Source organism: Anoplopoma fimbria, chromosome 22 (genome assembly GCF_027596085.1).
Source record: "Anoplopoma fimbria isolate UVic2021 breed Golden Eagle Sablefish chromosome 22, Afim_UVic_2022, whole genome shotgun sequence".
NCBI classification, from domain to species: Eukaryota; Metazoa; Chordata; class Actinopteri; order Perciformes; family Anoplopomatidae; genus Anoplopoma; species Anoplopoma fimbria.
Genome location: NC_072470.1, coordinates 7,313,749 through 7,330,577, shown reverse-complemented (window position 1 = coordinate 7,330,577; position 16,829 = coordinate 7,313,749). Strand labels below are relative to the sequence as shown.

General features: G+C 40.4%; 3 protein-coding genes and 2 non-coding genes across 6 annotated transcripts; 1 reads left to right on the top strand and 4 right to left on the bottom strand.

Moving 5' to 3' along the window:
• Positions 1-412: 412 nt before the first annotated feature.
• wdr12 (WD repeat domain 12) lies at positions 413-5,727 on the bottom strand. The gene is made up of 13 exons (XM_054623910.1): positions 5,526-5,727; positions 5,158-5,252; positions 4,687-4,781; positions 4,270-4,376; positions 3,638-3,753; positions 3,385-3,539; positions 3,246-3,291; positions 3,071-3,156; positions 2,820-2,960; positions 2,432-2,537; positions 2,173-2,305; positions 850-922; positions 413-751 (listed from the first exon to the last, which is right to left on the bottom strand). The coding sequence occupies exons 1-13, from the start codon at positions 5,564-5,566 to the stop codon at positions 674-676; spliced, it is 1,272 nt and encodes a 423-aa protein (XP_054479885.1). The 5' UTR covers positions 5,567-5,727; the 3' UTR covers positions 413-673.
• A 1,213-nt stretch (positions 5,728-6,940) lies between these two features.
• nop58 (NOP58 ribonucleoprotein homolog (yeast)) lies at positions 6,941-11,536 on the bottom strand. Its single transcript, XM_054623909.1, is given in 16 exon segments — positions 6,941-7,335; positions 7,450-7,548; positions 7,550-7,581; positions 7,669-7,823; positions 7,914-7,975; positions 8,245-8,379; positions 8,481-8,644; positions 8,829-8,955; positions 9,173-9,318; positions 9,557-9,691; positions 9,907-9,971; positions 10,175-10,311; positions 10,411-10,535; positions 10,628-10,680; positions 10,806-10,882; positions 11,426-11,536. Coding segments are annotated over 16 exon segments (1,596 nt in total). The 5' UTR covers positions 11,471-11,536; the 3' UTR covers positions 6,941-7,296.
• On the bottom strand, positions 8,713-8,795 carry LOC129112024 (small nucleolar RNA SNORD11B). The gene has a single exon (XR_008532360.1). It is a non-coding gene; the product is annotated as a small nucleolar RNA SNORD11B (small nucleolar RNA).
• On the bottom strand, positions 9,048-9,131 carry LOC129112023 (small nucleolar RNA SNORD11B). Its single transcript, XR_008532359.1, has one exon. It is a non-coding gene; the product is annotated as a small nucleolar RNA SNORD11B (small nucleolar RNA).
• A 479-nt stretch (positions 11,537-12,015) lies between the features above and the next one.
• Positions 12,016-16,729, top strand: nufip1 (nuclear FMR1 interacting protein 1). Of its 2 annotated transcripts, none has more exons than XM_054624033.1 (10): positions 12,016-12,344; positions 13,524-13,597; positions 13,715-13,816; positions 13,933-13,995; positions 14,085-14,161; positions 14,326-14,418; positions 14,535-14,710; positions 14,869-15,000; positions 15,418-15,677; positions 15,789-16,729. In XM_054624033.1, exons 1-10 carry the CDS (start codon positions 12,131-12,133, stop codon positions 16,263-16,265), a joined length of 1,668 nt encoding a protein of 555 aa, XP_054480008.1. In that variant the 5' UTR covers positions 12,016-12,130; the 3' UTR covers positions 16,266-16,729. The 2 variants fall into 2 exon arrangements, with proteins under 2 accessions (XP_054480008.1, XP_054480007.1); XM_054624032.1 differs by having other exon boundaries at positions 13,712-13,816.
• Positions 16,730-16,829: the final 100 nt, after the last annotated feature.

Sequence of the window (16,829 nt, the reverse complement as noted above, 5' to 3'; positions counted from 1 at the left end):
ATTGTCTAAGCTTAAACACATGAAAAATCAGATTCATGGAATGGAAGAGTAAATAAAGTGAAACTCTGAGGTGTCAAGCACAACAAGAACTTGGCAGGTACCTCACATTATCCAAACAACACAGTTGCAAGCTTAAACACATGAATGTGAACATGTGAAATATATCACACATAAACAACAAGTCTCAATATATTGGTGTATTTACTAATGTCACCATCATCAGTAGTCAACTGAGCTAAACTGGAGGTAAGGAAACAATCAATAACAATCTAATACTTTAATATAGTTTGTATATTTGGATCCTTTTCTGGTCATTTTCATTTTAGCATTGTTGTGTTTATTGTATCCAAAAATGGCCTTTCACTTCCACTTATTTACAACATCAAAATATCACAAATCTTCCATCAAGAATGAAAACATGAAAAGGAGACATTTTAGGAGACAAAATTAATTTATACTTTTCTTGGGTTACAGGAAGACAAAGACAATCCATAAGAAAATATGTGTAAAATTTGAGAGGGGCTAAAAAGAACCAGAACGGTAAAGAACAAAGCAAGTAACGTTTTGCACTGTACAGAACTTCCAAGTCGCTGCTGCTTTCGTCCATCCTGTCAAAACACTGATAATGTCCATCATTCTGTTATTTATTGTATGTGGTGGATCTCTGTCCAGCTTACGCCCCTGCATCTGTCGGGCAAGCCGAGTATCTGTAGGTGTACAGTTTGTTATCTGCACCTCCACTCAACATCAGCTGAAAAGAAACGGATGAAAGGAGAGAAAGTTACACGCAAATATTCAACTGCTAAGTGTTCTCAAATCTGGGATCAGATTTGTAGAAAACAGTCTTACCCCGCTCTCTGTCCAGTCCACACAAAACACTTTGTCCTCGTGGGCCGCCAGGTCATACAGAGGAGCCTTACAGCTGGGAGACATGAAAGCAACGTGTTAACTTTATTCACTCAGAGAGGACAAAAATATACTGATATACAGTACCAAGTGTTGAAATGCAGTGGGTGTAGGCTGAAGATAATATTTCTTTTAAAGTGACTCTGTATTTTATTCTGACAAAGACAGGAAGCTTTTCCCCAGACAGAAAGCGGTTAGTCTCAGCAGTGTGGAATTAACAGGATGTCCTGCTCTACATGTCTTTCATACTGACACATTATGGATCATGTTCTAGCTTTTGCTCTCATTAACTACTGAAAATCAAACTAAGGTCTAAATTGACAGCAATAATGAAGAAAAAGAACTGGAATTTTTTGAAAGTAAAGTTTGACAAATGTGGAGGCGCAAGTAATCGTTGCTGTAACCCTAACCCTCCAAATCAGCGCTTTTCATTGAACTAAAACAAGCAGCCCTGTTTTCAGCTTTGTGATGATGCATTTTTCAGTTAACACAATGTCTTTGTAATGGTTTATTCAGTTTGAGAAATAGGAGATTTGTCTCAAACCACAAACAGTGGACAGGACTGCATCAAGTGTCTGCCATTCAGGATGTGAACTAGTAGGTGTTTTTCTGTTATTTGCAGAGAGAAATGTATAGATGCAAAAGAAAGATGGACTAACGCCATGTTCATTTGTTGACAAAAGTCAAACCTAAAGAATATCAAAAAGGGATATTTTAGATGTTTTGAATTGGGGTTGTATGAGCTACTTATTCATAAAAAAGTGTATTTCCTGCTAGATGATAACAGACAGGAATACCAGCAGGGCCGCAAAGCAGTGTACTGCTGTGGACGGGGGCAGCAGGAAATCGTATTTAAAAAATAAATACCAGTTCAAGTGTACGCTATATTTAAAATATTTTCATGGCTTGGCCGAGTGTGACCATCAACTCTTATGTTCTGTGAGGTAAAGTTAATGTTTTTGTCCATGGAATCTGGCTGCTTTGAAGAGAGCATTGACAAAGGCTTCAGTTCCCTGTTGGAAAGGACTGTCTGACGGCAAGATCAAGGATTGAAAATACTCGAAAACTAGCGTACACTTAAACTGATATAGATTTTTTTAGGTGTCTAAAATATATCTTCAGCAGGACATTGCTTTGCCTCGTGCTGGTACTCCTGTCTGCTTATTTCCACTGGGGAGTGCGTCAACAAACTGTCCCTTTTAAATCCTGATGAAAATAAGTTACTGACTTCTGATTGGAATACAATTCTACAAAGCATTCACAGACCTTCTGGTGTCCCACAGTTTGACCAGGTTGTCGAGGGATCCGGAGACCAGCTGGTGCTCATGTGACGGCGCCCACTTCACGGCGGTGACCCAGCCGGTGTGGGAGGTCAGAGACAGCAGCACCAGCGACCCGTCTGGAGAGGAGAGGAGAAATAAAACAACGCAGCTGAATCACCTATGATTGTGGTTTTCTAAAGGAGACACACACAAAATGATCTTTGAAAATCAAGAAGTCTGTTGTAGTTTGAGAAAAGCGATACCTCTGGTGCGAGGGTCCCACAGTCTGATGTGTCGGTCAGTGCTGCCGGAGGCCAGCCGTCGACACAGAGGCGAGTAGGAAATACAGTTAAACACTTTGTTGCCCGTCTGTAAAAAGGATAAAGACTTATTATAGGAAATGACAAATAGTGTTTCTCACAATTTTACTTATGTACAACATTTCCCTGTTTGGATTATATTTGCAGTCGTTATACAAAGAGCACTGTGTTTCATTGCCTTATGATGCACTTCTTTTTGCAAAAACCCCAAACTCAAGGCTTCAAAACCGCAGACAACAGACCGATAGGAGATGTCAAAGTGACTACGTCCAGTTCTTTTATACGGTCTACATTTCTGACCCTGTGTCTGCTCGTAGGTGTGTTTTCTCACCAGCGTCGTCTTCATTCCTCCCGTCTCTACGTCCCACACGCGGATGGTGTGGTCCCATGATGCACTGCAAACTTCCTCACTGTCGCACCACAGGACAGAGGACACCGCCTCGTTGTGTCCAGATAACGTCATCAGTGGGGTCTGAGAGACAAAATGGGAACCTCATTTTCATTGATATACCTTCACATTCAATCAGTCAATCTTAATAATGCCAGGTTAGCCGTACTGAAGAGTGATATAGCTCCACTCACCCTGGTTAGGCCGAGCTGTTGAGTCTTCTGTTTCTTCCTCGGTCTGTCGGCGGGTTCTTCCACCTCGTCTGCCTCGTCCGTGGGCACTGACGGCGAAAAAGGTTGAAGCATGTTAGGAGATTTGCTTTTCATTCCATAATGCCTATCATGCAATCAGTCGCTCTGGTGAACCTACCTGCTGACCAGATCTTCAACATTTTGTCCCATGAGCCACTGCAGAACTGTATTGGGGGCAACACAAAGATTTTAATTTGAATGCGTTTACAAACTGCAACCTACAAATCCTACTCAGTCCATTTTGCATCCCTCTTTACCTTTGAGCCAGTAGGGTCTGTCGCGACGGTGTCAACGCTCCCCGTGTGTCCCCGGCAGCAGTGTCTGGCTTTCACCTTGTTCCTTTCGGAGTTCCACTCCCACAGCAGGATGGTCTGGTCCAGAGAAGCCGTCAGCAGCAGAGAGTTCAGGCCGTCTGCAGGGACACGCCAACACAGATGTTGGGGTTTTTTTGGGTCAAAAGCTGCCATTATCAAAAGCGGAGTGAAAAGTCTGCCACTCTGGCCCGCTCACCTCTTTTGACCCAGGCTACGTCTTTCACCACATCCGCGTGTCCGGCCACCGTCATCACTGCCTTGCCCTCTACAGACCAGATCCTGGCTGTCTTGTCATATGACCCTGTTAGGATCCTGCAAAAAAAAGAAATACGAATAAGCAAAATAAAAAATTACATGTTAGCTCGTATTTGGGACATGGACTTGTTGCAGATATATATATATATATATATATCCAAATGACAAGAATTGTCAGTGCAAAAATGCCAGTCAGAGAACTGGGAAGGGGCTATATAAATGCAATTACATTAACCATTTAAAGTGTGTTATTTAGCCTCCACTCTCTGATATAAAAAGACTCGACAAAATAAAAGAGACACCTGTCAGTATAACACGTTTACAACAAAATGCATCACCCAAAATAGCCACACGGTTACCTCAAACATCACTACACAGTTGCTATGTAGATTACTTTTAATATGATAGTATGTACACCTCCTCAGTAGGTGTCCTGAGAATCTTAAATGTTAAAGAAGACATTGCAAAAATTCTTGCTTGGGAAACCAAATTTGTGAGACATGAGGAACTGGAATCAAAAGAGGGGAATGTCCCCTCCCCCCCTTTTTTAAAGTGTGTTGTCTGCCATCTTACCATTCAGCATCTGCATCCACGGAGCTAATCCAGTCATCGTGCATCATGCACTCCTCGGGCTCTGGTGCTGTGATCCGCTCTACATACTCTATCTCCACCACATCTTCCTGAAACACAGGCAGACACACCGATGCATAAATATCAAAAGGATGTGTTCACAGACAACTCCCCATTTGTACTTCTGCTGGTCTAAGCTTAAATCCCACCAAACTCTTCTTTCTCATTCGGATCTCTACTCCCTTATGATATAGAAGAGACTTTGAAAAGATTGCAGATGTACTTGCTTTCCTTTAAAAAAGAAATATGAAATATTGGCAAGAAAAACAAAGTCTTTCAGTCCCTGGAAGAATTCAGTGCATATAATGTCTCAGGCCCACAGCATATCCACTCAGGTTTAAGCAACGAGGCTCGTCGTACCGTTGATATGCCCTCTATGTCCATGTGATTGGACAGCGACATTCGCAGGAACTGACCCCTGACCAGGAAGTCGAACTCCACTTTGCTGTGAGATGCTGGGAAACATTAAAAAAACAATAAAAAAATGCATTTAAGTTATTACGAAATGATTACTTGACCAAGTACTGGGACCTTTGTTGAACTATTAGATTTCACTTAGGCTCATCTAGTCATAGAATCAGAACATTTGCTTCGTGAGAATAATATTAAATCTTAGAAAAACTTCCAGTTGAGCGATGGATTTGATAATAATTGCATAGATCTAAATTGTAATAAATCATAAACTATTTCTTAGCGGCAATGAAAATTTGGTTCAGATCACATTTATTGCAAGTTAAATATGTTGAATAATAATAAATAATTGAAACCTCAGCTGGGTGCCAGAGATAATAAAAGCAAACATGTAAATATTAAAAGTATGTGTTTTGTTACCATTTTTAGCCTCCAGCAGCTTGTTGATGACATTGCTGAGGTCCCTCACTTCAGAGGAGGCAGGGATGGAGAATGGGACATCATCTACTAAATACCTATAAAGAAACATGTACTCTCAGGTTATAACATCTCAGATTACACCCCATCAAAAACACACATACATTTCATATCTAATGGATTTGTTTGGCATATAAGTTTATGTATCAGGCAGAAGCAGCTAAGTCAAAATGTACATTAAATATTGGTGATTTAAAAAAAAAAAAAAAAAAAAGGAAGAGTAGTGCCTCACAGGAATGTTACAGACTGTTAGCCATCCTGCTAACAACTCCTCTCCTCTTTTTCCTTTATGTTTGGTTAAAGTGACTCACCTTTTGTCCTCTGTGAAGAACCTCGCTTGTAGCTGCGACATTTTTAGTTAATTGTATATATTTCTCTAGTGTACCACAAGCAATGGATATCTAATATAAGGCTAAATAGACGGTCTGTTCCTTCATAACACAGCCGACTCTCGTGCAGTCATGCCATGTGGTATGAAATCAAGGAGCTCCAGTCGAGCACGGAGGCGACCGATCGATGATTCGGATCTGCGCTCATCAAGTAATGTCTGCCCTTTATTCACAACCATGGATGAAAAAAACTACCAAGACTGCAGTGTGAAGATATAATATACATGAATGTCGTGTTTGAAAAATGACATTATATACTCTATTATTTCCAATGCTGCTATTATTATTATTATTATTAGTTGTTATTCATTCTGTACACATGACATCTTTCACACTTCTGTCCATCTTGGAAGAGTGATCCCTCCTCTGCTGCTCTCTCTAAGGTTTCTTCCTTTCCCCCCCGGTTAAAGGTCCTATTTTTGGGGGTAGTTTTTCCTGTTCCTATACAAGGGTCCTGGGACAGATTATGTTTTATGATGGACTGATTGTAAAGCACTCACGATGTAGATTTGTGATTTTGGGCTATACAAATAAACCGAGTTGGATTCTAACTAATTTCATAAAAAAGCATTGTTTCAACCATTGCTAGGTATTGCATGTTTACTTCCTCACATTTGACAATTCATACTTACTTATAGCTGTATATATATATATTTATATATATATACACTATATACTTTTTTTATCTGCTGCAAATGTTTTCCTGATTACAATGTATTTTCGTTAACAAAACAAAAAATGGGACACAACTGTGACCTTATGAAGGGATGTTGTGTGCAGATTAGATCTGGATCATGGTTACAAGCCTTTAACCACTTATTTTTGGAAACCTCAAGAACCATAATTACAACAAGACCCTGTTCCTTTAACAGAGCTTGTAGCAAACATGGCGTGATTATAATGTCATACGCAATATATATTTCATTTTAACAAATTATAATATTAAGCATGTGAGACTATGTAGATGCACATCTATTTGTTCATTAAAAAGGTATATCTGTGGCATTTCTCTCCTTACATTTTTCTGTGAGAGATGGAGTATTATTTATGTCTAAAGTCACAAAGTCATGCGAAGTGCAATGAAGTATTACTCCAACATCGGACTATTGATTTAATTTTCTTATTCAGAGAAATTAACTAAATGTGGTGAAAACAGAGAAGGTTTCTAAAATGACCACCCACTGCAATTTGAGTCTTGCATTGAATAATCAAATTAAATTACTATTTTGTAGTTATACCGCTGCAGTGTATACAACCAATGGATATCAACAAAAATGTTTATTTCACCAGGCTCAGAAGTTCAGTCTTGGACAATAAAATGACTCATCACAATAGAATGGGGAAAACTTGCTGTATTAATACATAGGTCTGATGTAGATTTCTTTACAATTAAAAAAAAAAGAAATCAACATAAAAACAGTCAAACCAGGATGTAGCATTTCAAACTTAATCATTGTGAAAAAATATATTTACATTTTCACTCATTTCATAACTGCAAGTACACCACCACACCTTACACGCAGTTATAAAAGGAGATCTTATGTGCACTTCCTTTCTCGATGTTCAGAAACAGGCAAGCGATACAGTTTTGCCCTTGTTAGATATAAATGTATGACACAAAACTAAAATGACATAAAAACTAAAACAGAAAATATATACACTCTCCATTATTTCACGAGTCATCTTCGCCCTCCTAGATCTTTTTCTTCTTCTTTTTCTTCTTTTCTGTTGACTGGAGATAGAACAGAAGTGAGGATATAGAATGTTAAAAAAAACAAATACTGGAAATTTTGTTAAATCTCTCATGAATAGTATTTACATGACGTGTTTTTTAACAGATTCTTACCTCTGGGACGGCTACCTCTTCCTCAGGTTCCTCCTCAGGTTCCTCCTCTTTCTTGTCCTTCTTTTTCTTCTTCTTTTTCTTGGGAGTCTCCTCCTCCTGCTGCTGCTGCTTCTTCTTCTTCTTCTTCTACTGCTAAACAAGCAGAAAAAAAGATCTTGAGCATCGTAATCTCTAATGGGCACTTTGCCACAAGTTGGTATTCATTTCCATTCTACCCACCTTCTGTTACTGTTTGCTTTTTGGCCTTTTTGGATTTGACCACCGGTGTTTCAGGCTCTTCAGCCTCCTCCTCCTCCTCTACCTCCTCAAACTTCCTCTTCTTTGAGGTTGAGGGAATAGTAGAATCGCCAGATGGATCGTAAATCCTCACTTCACTGTGGAGAAACGTGTGGGTACTTAGCATTGTTCATATTTATATGTGGGAATATATACTCTTTGGAAAGGGGCCATTTGGGAGTATTTACCTCTTGTGCTGGTATTTGTCAGCCTTTGCCATTGCTTTTCCTGTTCCACTGATTCTTCGAATCTGAGGGGAAAAAAAGAATGGTGACAAGATAAGATGACCAGCAGATAGAAAGCCCAAATCAGATATCAGACACAAACATTATCCAAGCATGTAGGGCCCGGCGACAATACAAATTTGATAATTTATTATCTTTCAATGGAATGATATACCGTGAAAAATTTTATATATTGAAATATCATGCACATACTAACTCAAATTTCTCATATTTTTGTATCTTTTAGCAGCTTATCATATGGTATGTAGCCTCTTTCTCTTGTAGTTGTACTTACTCCTTTCTCCTCCAGCTGGCGCAGCCTGGCCTCCAGTTTGGCCCGGTTCTCTACTCCCATTTCAGCATTCGTGTCCTCTCCCAGGGCGTCATAGCGAATAGCCAGGGCTGCTTTAGCTGCCAGCATTCTGGAGATCTGGATGGATATTAAAAAAAAACAAGAAGGTTGTGCTTGTTTTCTAACCACTGGATTGTGACGATCATTACTAAGTCCAGTCACATGTCTTCTGGACTTACCTTGCCCTTATTCTTGGCACTGGTCTGGCCCACTAGGGAGGCATGGTAGATGAGACCGTACTTGGGTGTGTCTTTGCGGGTCTTCAGGGCTCTGAACAGAGCCTTCTCAGCTCCGAGGATCTGCACGGTGGAGGCTGGATGCTTGGCCAGATTCAGAAGGGAACCTTACGACGACAGGAAAGACAAATTAATATGTTGCTCTCACCTGTACCTGCTCATCGGGCCTGTTGACCGCAAGCTCAGATGAGGTAGTGACTTAAAAGCATCAGTCTTTTTCAGGAAAGCGACATTATGTCGTCATCATCACCGCTTGGCCGGTTTTCACGCGACTTCCTATCTGTGACTCACCTGCATGCGAAATGAGACGGGCGCCGACCAGCTCTCCCACCATCACAGTCAGGTTGGGGGCGATGGCCGTCATTCGGTTCTTCAGGTAGTCGTACAGCTGAGTGCGGTACTCTGAAATCTCAATCACCTAAGGAATAAAGGAGATAAGATTTCTACCACAACTGCAAGCTTGTAATTGGTCAAAGCGGTTCTGTGGCTGAGAGTAGGAGCCGTAATCTGTGACTGTTCAGATGAGGTAGTGACTGAAAACCCACATAATTTGTTTCAGGGTAAAGACTATTGTCGTCATCATCACGACTGTCACTTGAGCTCTCCGCTACTCGACAAGTAAGAGAGGGACTAACCTGATCGCACAGGTGCCTGATGTTGCCAATGTCCTGCTCAGACACTTCCGTTCCCATGGAGATCTCAGCTGCCAGTTTGACCTCGGCCTCGATTTCCTCGGGGAGGATGTCGGACAGATCGGAGCCAGCCACGTTCGTGCGGTCGCCTGGGAGATGCAGAGAGAGGTTTTTGTATGCATGTAATCGTACTACTGAAGGACTACTGAACTTGTAAAAAACTGTTGGTCATTTCTGGCTCTAAGGGAACATCCAACAGCCAGCCTCTGATGCAGCAATTTTAACTATTCTAATCTCTTGCAATCCTCCAAACTTTGCAGTAGTGCCAAGTTTAATCACTTGAATAACTCTTTAAACAGTTATGCTTAAATGCAGGTTATTTCTTACCTATTTTGCGGACAGCCTTGCAGTAGACCAAGTTGTCGGTGACTACCTTTCCCAGCTCGGGAAAGTGCCAGCCGTACCATTCTCTACAGCGCATGATGTAATTGTTGAGCTCCTTATCCAGGTCATCCAAAAGAGCTGAAGAGACGATGACAATATATACTCAAAAGTCAGACTTCATATTTAAATACAAAATAGACATTTGTCATCACTAAAGCTCATTGTGAATAATCATTCCATCAACCAAATCATCTATCGATTGGGAAAACAATCGTAAGAAAATTTGAAAGTAGAAAAGGTAATTACTGAATATTGTATAATGCTTTTGTTGCTTCTTAAAAAATACAACTTACAGATTGCCTGCACAATCATAGTGTCCACTTTGTCTGGACTGAACTTCAGCTTGTAGCGGGATAAACTGGAGAACACAGAAAACAAGAGTTATTAATGAGTTATCGCACACGTCAAAACTACTTTTCATCTTCCGTTGCCTGGGGAGAGACTGCTGTCTCAGGGGTAGTGACGAATGCTGAGGAAAATCTACAAGGAAGATTTCAGACAGCAAATGTAATCGTTGACAGCGCTTGCATTTATGCAACGCCAGGGCTGTGCGCCACGTACCTGTGAGCCAATCCGAGAGACATGACGCTGATCTCCCTCGGGGGAAGGCCGGTGATGAGATTCTCCATCTGACTCCTGATGCACCGCATCAGCTCGGCCACGGCAGAATTGTGGACACAGCTCAGGTCCAGCTTTTCCTTAAAAAAAGAAAAACAGAGCCCATTAGAGCCACAACTCTTACATTTAACATTTAGCCACTGAATACTATCGGTTTACGTAAACATTGAGTCACTTACTTTGATGACCCCTCCGAGTTTTGCATCGCTGATGGCCAGCTGCTCATGAGCTTCCTTGGCCACAACCTTCTTCAGCGCTTTCTTTAAACTCTTGCCGATTTTTCCCTCAGTAAGGGCAGTGGCAGCTGAGTGGCAGAAGGAACACCACATTTAATACACCAACATAAACACACAGATCTCAGGTGTACTGTAGTATTCCACAAAGACATTTCATTACCTGCTAAGGCCTCTGTGGTGTCCTGAAACTTCTCAAAGTGCTTCAGCTTCACACTAGAAGGGGCAAAAGAGGGAAAAAAGTTCAGACATTCCTCATCTGCTTTACATAGGCTACACAGTATCACATTGTGACAACTAGGGGGGGTTTATGGTTAGAAAGAAGCACATTCTTCACTTACATTTTGTTCGCCTTTTCAGGAGTTTCAAACTCCTTGTACAGGCTGTCGACCTGTTGCAGCTTGGATTCATCAAGAACCTGAAATACAACAGAAGATCTGTAAGTTGTCATGCATTAAAAAAAACGTGTCTGGGTAGAAGTGGCGGGGTGCACATGTGAAACCACCACTAGTATAGGAATGTCTTTAGATTTATGTCTAAGGTCACATTATCCTCAATATTTGGTGTTGATCATATAACTGCATGAATATTTAATACATTCTCAATATGCATGTGAACATTGCATCGTGTCACTTAAGTTAACTTAGCCTCTCAGCGTGCACACGTGGTTACTTGGGCCTGCACGTTGCCAGGTTTAATTAGCTTAAATGTTAGCAAAAAAACCAACTAATCAATACGAGCTAAACGTTAAATAGTCAATTAACATGCCTGAGTAGAAATAAATAAAAACATCACTATTGTATTCTACTCATCACCGGCAGCGTTGCTCACAGCGTGGGTTAACCAGCCACGATGCTAACCGAAGCTAACGCGGATAGCTAACACAAAATGCATGATTCTTAACGTGACAGGAAACAGAAGACGAATATATATATATATTTATATATGTGTGTATATATACCTTGAATATAGCATATCCAGCGGCGGTCTCAAATAACACGAGCATTTTGGCAGCAGCTCTAAAGTTGAGAGCCTCCGAGCTTCTGCGTGTCTCCACGTTGCTGCTCTCGCTCTGTGTGAAGCCCATGCGGCGAGGAGCCAGCAACCAGGAAACCACGGGGGTTGCCAAGTCCGTTCATTTGTCATCCCCCGATTTCAAAAATGTTTTAAAACCGCATCGCCGTTCCAACTGATATTTAAACTAGTTTCATGATTAAAAAATGTCAACTTAATTCGGTTTCAATATTTTAACAGAAATAGTAGCACCTAACTTGTGACATTAACTAGAAGTCTTTGTTTTGTGGGGAAAAAGTGGAAAATTAATTCCTCACGTTTTTTCACCACCACCTGGCAACCCAAGCAAATGCGAAGTATCGCGATAATTCCTCGGTTTAAGGAACTAACGCTAATAATTATGGTAAAACTTAAAATACAAACATGTATGGCGTTTTTAACTTCTAACACAATCATATCTACTTAGTGACGTTCATATAAAAACATTTGGGGGTTTTGTTTAAATGTTTTATGTACTTCCTGCTTTGGCGGAAGTGACGTAGCTCAAACTAGAGCACAACATGCACATGTGAGAGCTGCGTGGTGGGGAAACACACGTTTTACTTGTAATTCCCTTTACTGTTAACGCGAGGAGAGACTTCGGGTGTGAAGTATGAATGAACAGGGACACTATCCTCCTCCTGACTTCGGCTGTCCGCCTCACAGTTCAATACAAAATGACCAGCAGATGCGGAATAGTGGCTTCCACCCCAGCATGTGGAGCTGGGGAGAGACGTCCTCCCACAGCGGCCAGCAGGGATGGCAGCACGGGGAAGAGCCTGGTTTCCCATCAGGTCGTGGAAACTACGGGCAAAAACGTCCACACGGTAAGTAGCCTAAAGTAGTGTATTCATGGTGATCAAATACCACCCCTACAAATAAACATCACAAGGCTATTATAGTCAGATTTAAATGACTTCTACCATCCACAGCCTGTTTTTGTCTTGTATTGACCATATTGAAAACAGTCAACAAATGTATCAGTAAATAGCATATATAGTACCAGTCAAAAGTTTGGACACACCTTCTTATGTCTTCTTTTTATATATTTATATATATATATATATATATATATATATATATAAATGTATGTCTTCTTTTTTATATATATATATATATATATATATATATATATATATATATATATATATATATATAAATGTATGTTTTCTTTTATATATATATATAAATGTATGTCTTCTTTTATACAGTACCAGTCAAAAGTTTGGACACACCTTCTCATTCAATGGTTTTTCTCTATTTTCTTTATTTTTCTACATTGTAGATTAATATTGAAGACATCCAAACTATGAAGGAACACATATGGAATTATGTGGTAATCAAACAAATGCTCAACAAACCAGAATATGTTTTATATTTTATATTCTTCAAAGTAGTTGAATGAGAAGGTGTGTCCAAACGTTTGACTGGTACTGTATGTATCAAGTCATATAGGCTGCATGGATCCTGAAGTAATCCAACTATGAGTAATAAATGCATCTACCATCATGAACATATTAGTAATGATTTTTCTTTGAAAAAACAATAGTTTAAAACACTGTGGGAAAGTATTAAAGGGATATTCTGGCAATTTAGTGTTAAACATTTGCTGTTTACTATCCCAAAGGGAGACGACCCAGATGACATCACTATGACAGCATCAGGGTTGTTTCTCAGACTTGAAAAAGTTCCTTCAGAGCCCCAGAAAACACAGTTCTCAAGCGGAGTCGTACGCCTTGCGACGAGTAAACTGAACTTGATGTCTAAAATTGGCAGAGTGTCCCTTTAATAACCATAAAGAAAATATTGTAACATTATTAAGAGTTGATGTGTGTGTTTGTGTTATGCTGTTGTGCCTCTAACTTTAATTTTGTCTTTTTATTTCATTTTATTTTAATCTTGTCTTCTTTTACTATGTCTCTTGTGTGCACTTTACCCTATGCTGCTGTAATCCTGCAAATTTCCCCGCTGCGGGACTAATAAAGGATTATCTTATCTTATTTTAGGTCAAAACTTTGGTCGCGAATGGCATCAAGGGGGAAGACAGAATTATGGAGCCCCCCACAATCATGGGAAAAAGGTAGCTATCTGTCGCAACACTACCACTTTAATCTTGATCTTGACCTCAATAGTGTTTATCAAACAACAGCAGTGTGATAAGCCCAGCTAAAACGGATCTATCTATAATCCACAGCAGAAAAACAAGAAAGAACCAGAGTGCCACTATTTTTGCGACACCTGTGACCGCGGCTTCAAAAACCAGGAGAAGTACGATGAGCATGTTTCTCAACATGTCAAGGTAATTCAATACATCTTTGTAATAGAAAACAAATCTATAAAATCTAAAGTAAAAGCATAGTTTGCTTATGAGGTAATCGAATTCCACTGACTACCTCCATTAACTCTCTTTCATAGTGTTCTGTGCCAGACTGCAGCTTCATGGCTCATGAAAAGATAGTCAGCATCCACTGGAAAAACGTAAGTGAAACACCTCGCTGCGTATCTGAAACTCTCAGTATTTTCTCTTTGCTTATATCATTATTTATTTTATTATGTTCTGACTGCAGAACCATGCACCAGGCGCTAAAAGGATCAAGCTGGACACACCGGATGAGATTGCGAAATGGAGGCAGGAGAGGCGCAAGTCAGTAATCTAATTCTATTTCCGTACTAATTTATTTTCGAACTCTTAATGGCATTATATCATAAGATGCTCCTGATTTTCTATGTTGTGTTTGTACATAGATTTTGCACAAGATGTCTACTTCCAATCAGCAAAACGTATTAATATGTCATTTGTCTTTCCAGAAACTATCCAACACTTCAGAATATGGACAAGAAGAAGAAAGTGATGGACTACCGAGAGGAGACAGGAGCCGTTTTGGAGACCGCTCAGTTTGGGTAAATGTACAAATGCGTGGCATCTTTCTTACTTTTTCTGATATTGCAAACACAAACAAGAGTATGTTCGGATTCATTTGTTTTGACACGAGGCCTGAGCTGTATTTTATTTACAGGCGGATGAGAGGCAGGGGGCGGGGTCGAGGCCGTGGCTGGGGCAACAGAGGGTTCCGTGGGCGTCACCCTCAAGGCCCTCACCCATCGGACAGCGGTGAAGCAGGGAGACCCCCGCCCCTCACCCAGTCCCACAAGGACTGGGATCCACTGGGAGCACTGGCCAGCAGTGATCATGGTGAGTGGCTCATCCGACGTGTACGGGGCCCAGTATTCAAATGCTACTTTAAAATATGTCACTGTGACTTTATTGTCACGTCTTGGTTGGTTTGATATTGCCCTATTTTGTAGAAAAAAATAACTGATAATTGATAAGTGTTTCTCATGTGCTTCAAGATTCTGACCGAGAGGACCCAGTTGAGTCCCGGCCTGGTGGCCTGGTTGTGGCTCCAAAAAAGATGAGCTCAGCTCTGGGCTCCCTGGTGGCCAACTACGGCTCCATGAGTGAAAGTGATGAGGAACCAGAAGGTGAGTTTGCCACTGTCCTTAACCTACTACTGAACAGACTGTTCGTCATCAACATTTCAAGTTAGTGCATTTGAGTCCCGGTGTGTATGTGGCTAGCTGGCTAGCTCACAGCTGCCGTTTTCACCGTCCGGACCTAAGTCCCATAACTTTCAAGGCAGCAAAAGTTTGTGGACAAAAAATTTGGAAATTAAACTTATTCAACCTCTATATAAATAAGTGCAGTGACAAATCTTTGGCCATGACCATTCATCTGGACCCTGAACAATGCATCAAGTAATTTAATTTGACTATATTAGAGGTTGGTTGTTTTTATTTTGTTAGACATTGATAGGCAAAACACAAATTAGGAAAATAGGATGTAACAGGAAATAAAAAAACACTTAAAATGTATCTTTTATTAAAAAAAATGTGTTTCAGCCACCCCTATTCAGAGAGCCAAAGACCTTTTGCAAGAAAACCATGCTCTACTCAACACGGTGCCAGTAAAGTCTCAAAACAGAGGACCCTCTAGAGGCCCGGAAACCTCTTCTCAGGTTACAGAGGCCCTTCACACACCTAACGGCAGAGGGGGAAGAGGGGGAAGAGGAGGAAGAGGGCGAGGAGGAAGGGGAGGAAGGGGCGGCAGAGGAGGACACCAAGATACACCGCAGACGCATCGCCCCACTCTACTGGAGATGGTATTATAAATCATATTTCACAGGATTTTAAATGTAGATGATAAAATTATATATATAAATGTAGATAATCAAGATAATGCAGCTTTTCTATTTTTCTTTCACTCTGTTTAGTTACTGGCACCAGATATCCGCCACGAGAGGAATGTCCTTCTGCAGTGTGTGCGATATGTTGTCCGAAACAACTTCTTTGGTCTGGAGAGCAGACCTCAGGACCAGACGGGGGTGATGGATAAAGTCACACCAGCTATCCCAAATGGAGAGCGTGCAGGGAGGCAGGAAAAGCCGTCGGTTGAAGCCAAGGCTCGGCCTACCTCTCTGGTTGGTGCAGAGAGAAGTTCGGCAGAAGTTAATAATCAGGAGCAGTTAGAAACAAGTAAAGCTGCTGTCGTTGACCAGTACTTGCATACGCAATCAGAACCATCCAAGGATCCTCCTGTGGACTCGGCAGCAAGTGCGGAGCCGGTTGCAGGACATTTCATCCAAAATGCCGAAGAGACTACCGTCAAAGACTGCACAGATGAAATCAGATCTACCTCTAATATGTATGATGAAGAAATATGGGAGAGCGCTGATGCTGTAATGTCCTAGCAAATTACTTAATCTTATTTAGTTCTAAAGCATGAAAGTGAGACTTTTGTATTTCTAAAGTTAATGTTAATACTTTGAAATGTGTTATTTTTCAAGGACTATTATTTTTGATGTGTTAGTTTGACTAACAATATCCAGTTCTATTTTTGTAACATGCTTTATACTGAAGGTATACATTTTTTTTTTCTCATGGAATAAATCATATAAACTATTGATCAATTAACAGTTGTACAAATGTTTGTTACATTCTATTTCAAGCTCGATTTATGGATAGGTTTATGATGAACCACGTGTGGTTTTTGAGTGGGAAAATGAAAGGAAAGCCATGTTAATTATGGGTATTTTAGCTCTTCATTTCTTCATATTTGATCATGTTAGGATTGATTAAACCATCCATGTTGCAAATTATTCTTTTATAGTTGCAGACAAACTGTGATATGACTTGGTTTTTTTTAATAAACAATATAAGCTCTTTGAATAATGACACTTGTGGTATCAAGAACATTACATTTATCAGAAATAAACAAGATGCTTTGCCTCTTTTATGAAGGTTCACCTCCCTAA

What these genes read in the sequence shown, in the direction of transcription:
- wdr12 (XM_054623910.1), bottom strand. Translation starts at nt 5,566, where the DNA reads ATGTCGCAGCTACAAGCGAGGTTCTTCACAGAGGACAAAAG. An exon ending in CAGACCCTACTGGCTCAAAG is followed by an intron (nt 3,292 to 3,384) that starts GTAAAGAGGGAT and finishes CCCCCAATACAG; the next exon opens with TTCTGCAGTGGCTCATGGGA. An exon ending in GAGGAATGAAGACGACGCTG is followed by an intron (nt 2,538 to 2,819) that starts GTGAGAAAACAC and finishes TCCTTTTTACAG; the next exon opens with ACGGGCAACAAAGTGTTTAA.
- nufip1 (XM_054624032.1), top strand. Translation starts at nt 12,131, where the DNA reads ATGAATGAACAGGGACACTATCCTCCTCCTGACTTCGGCTGTCCGCCT. An exon ending in CCCACAATCATGGGAAAAAG is followed by an intron (nt 13,598 to 13,711) that starts GTAGCTATCTGT and finishes TATAATCCACAG; the next exon opens with CAGAAAAACAAGAAAGAACC. An exon ending in TCAGCATCCACTGGAAAAAC is followed by an intron (nt 13,996 to 14,084) that starts GTAAGTGAAACA and finishes TTCTGACTGCAG; the next exon opens with AACCATGCACCAGGCGCTAA.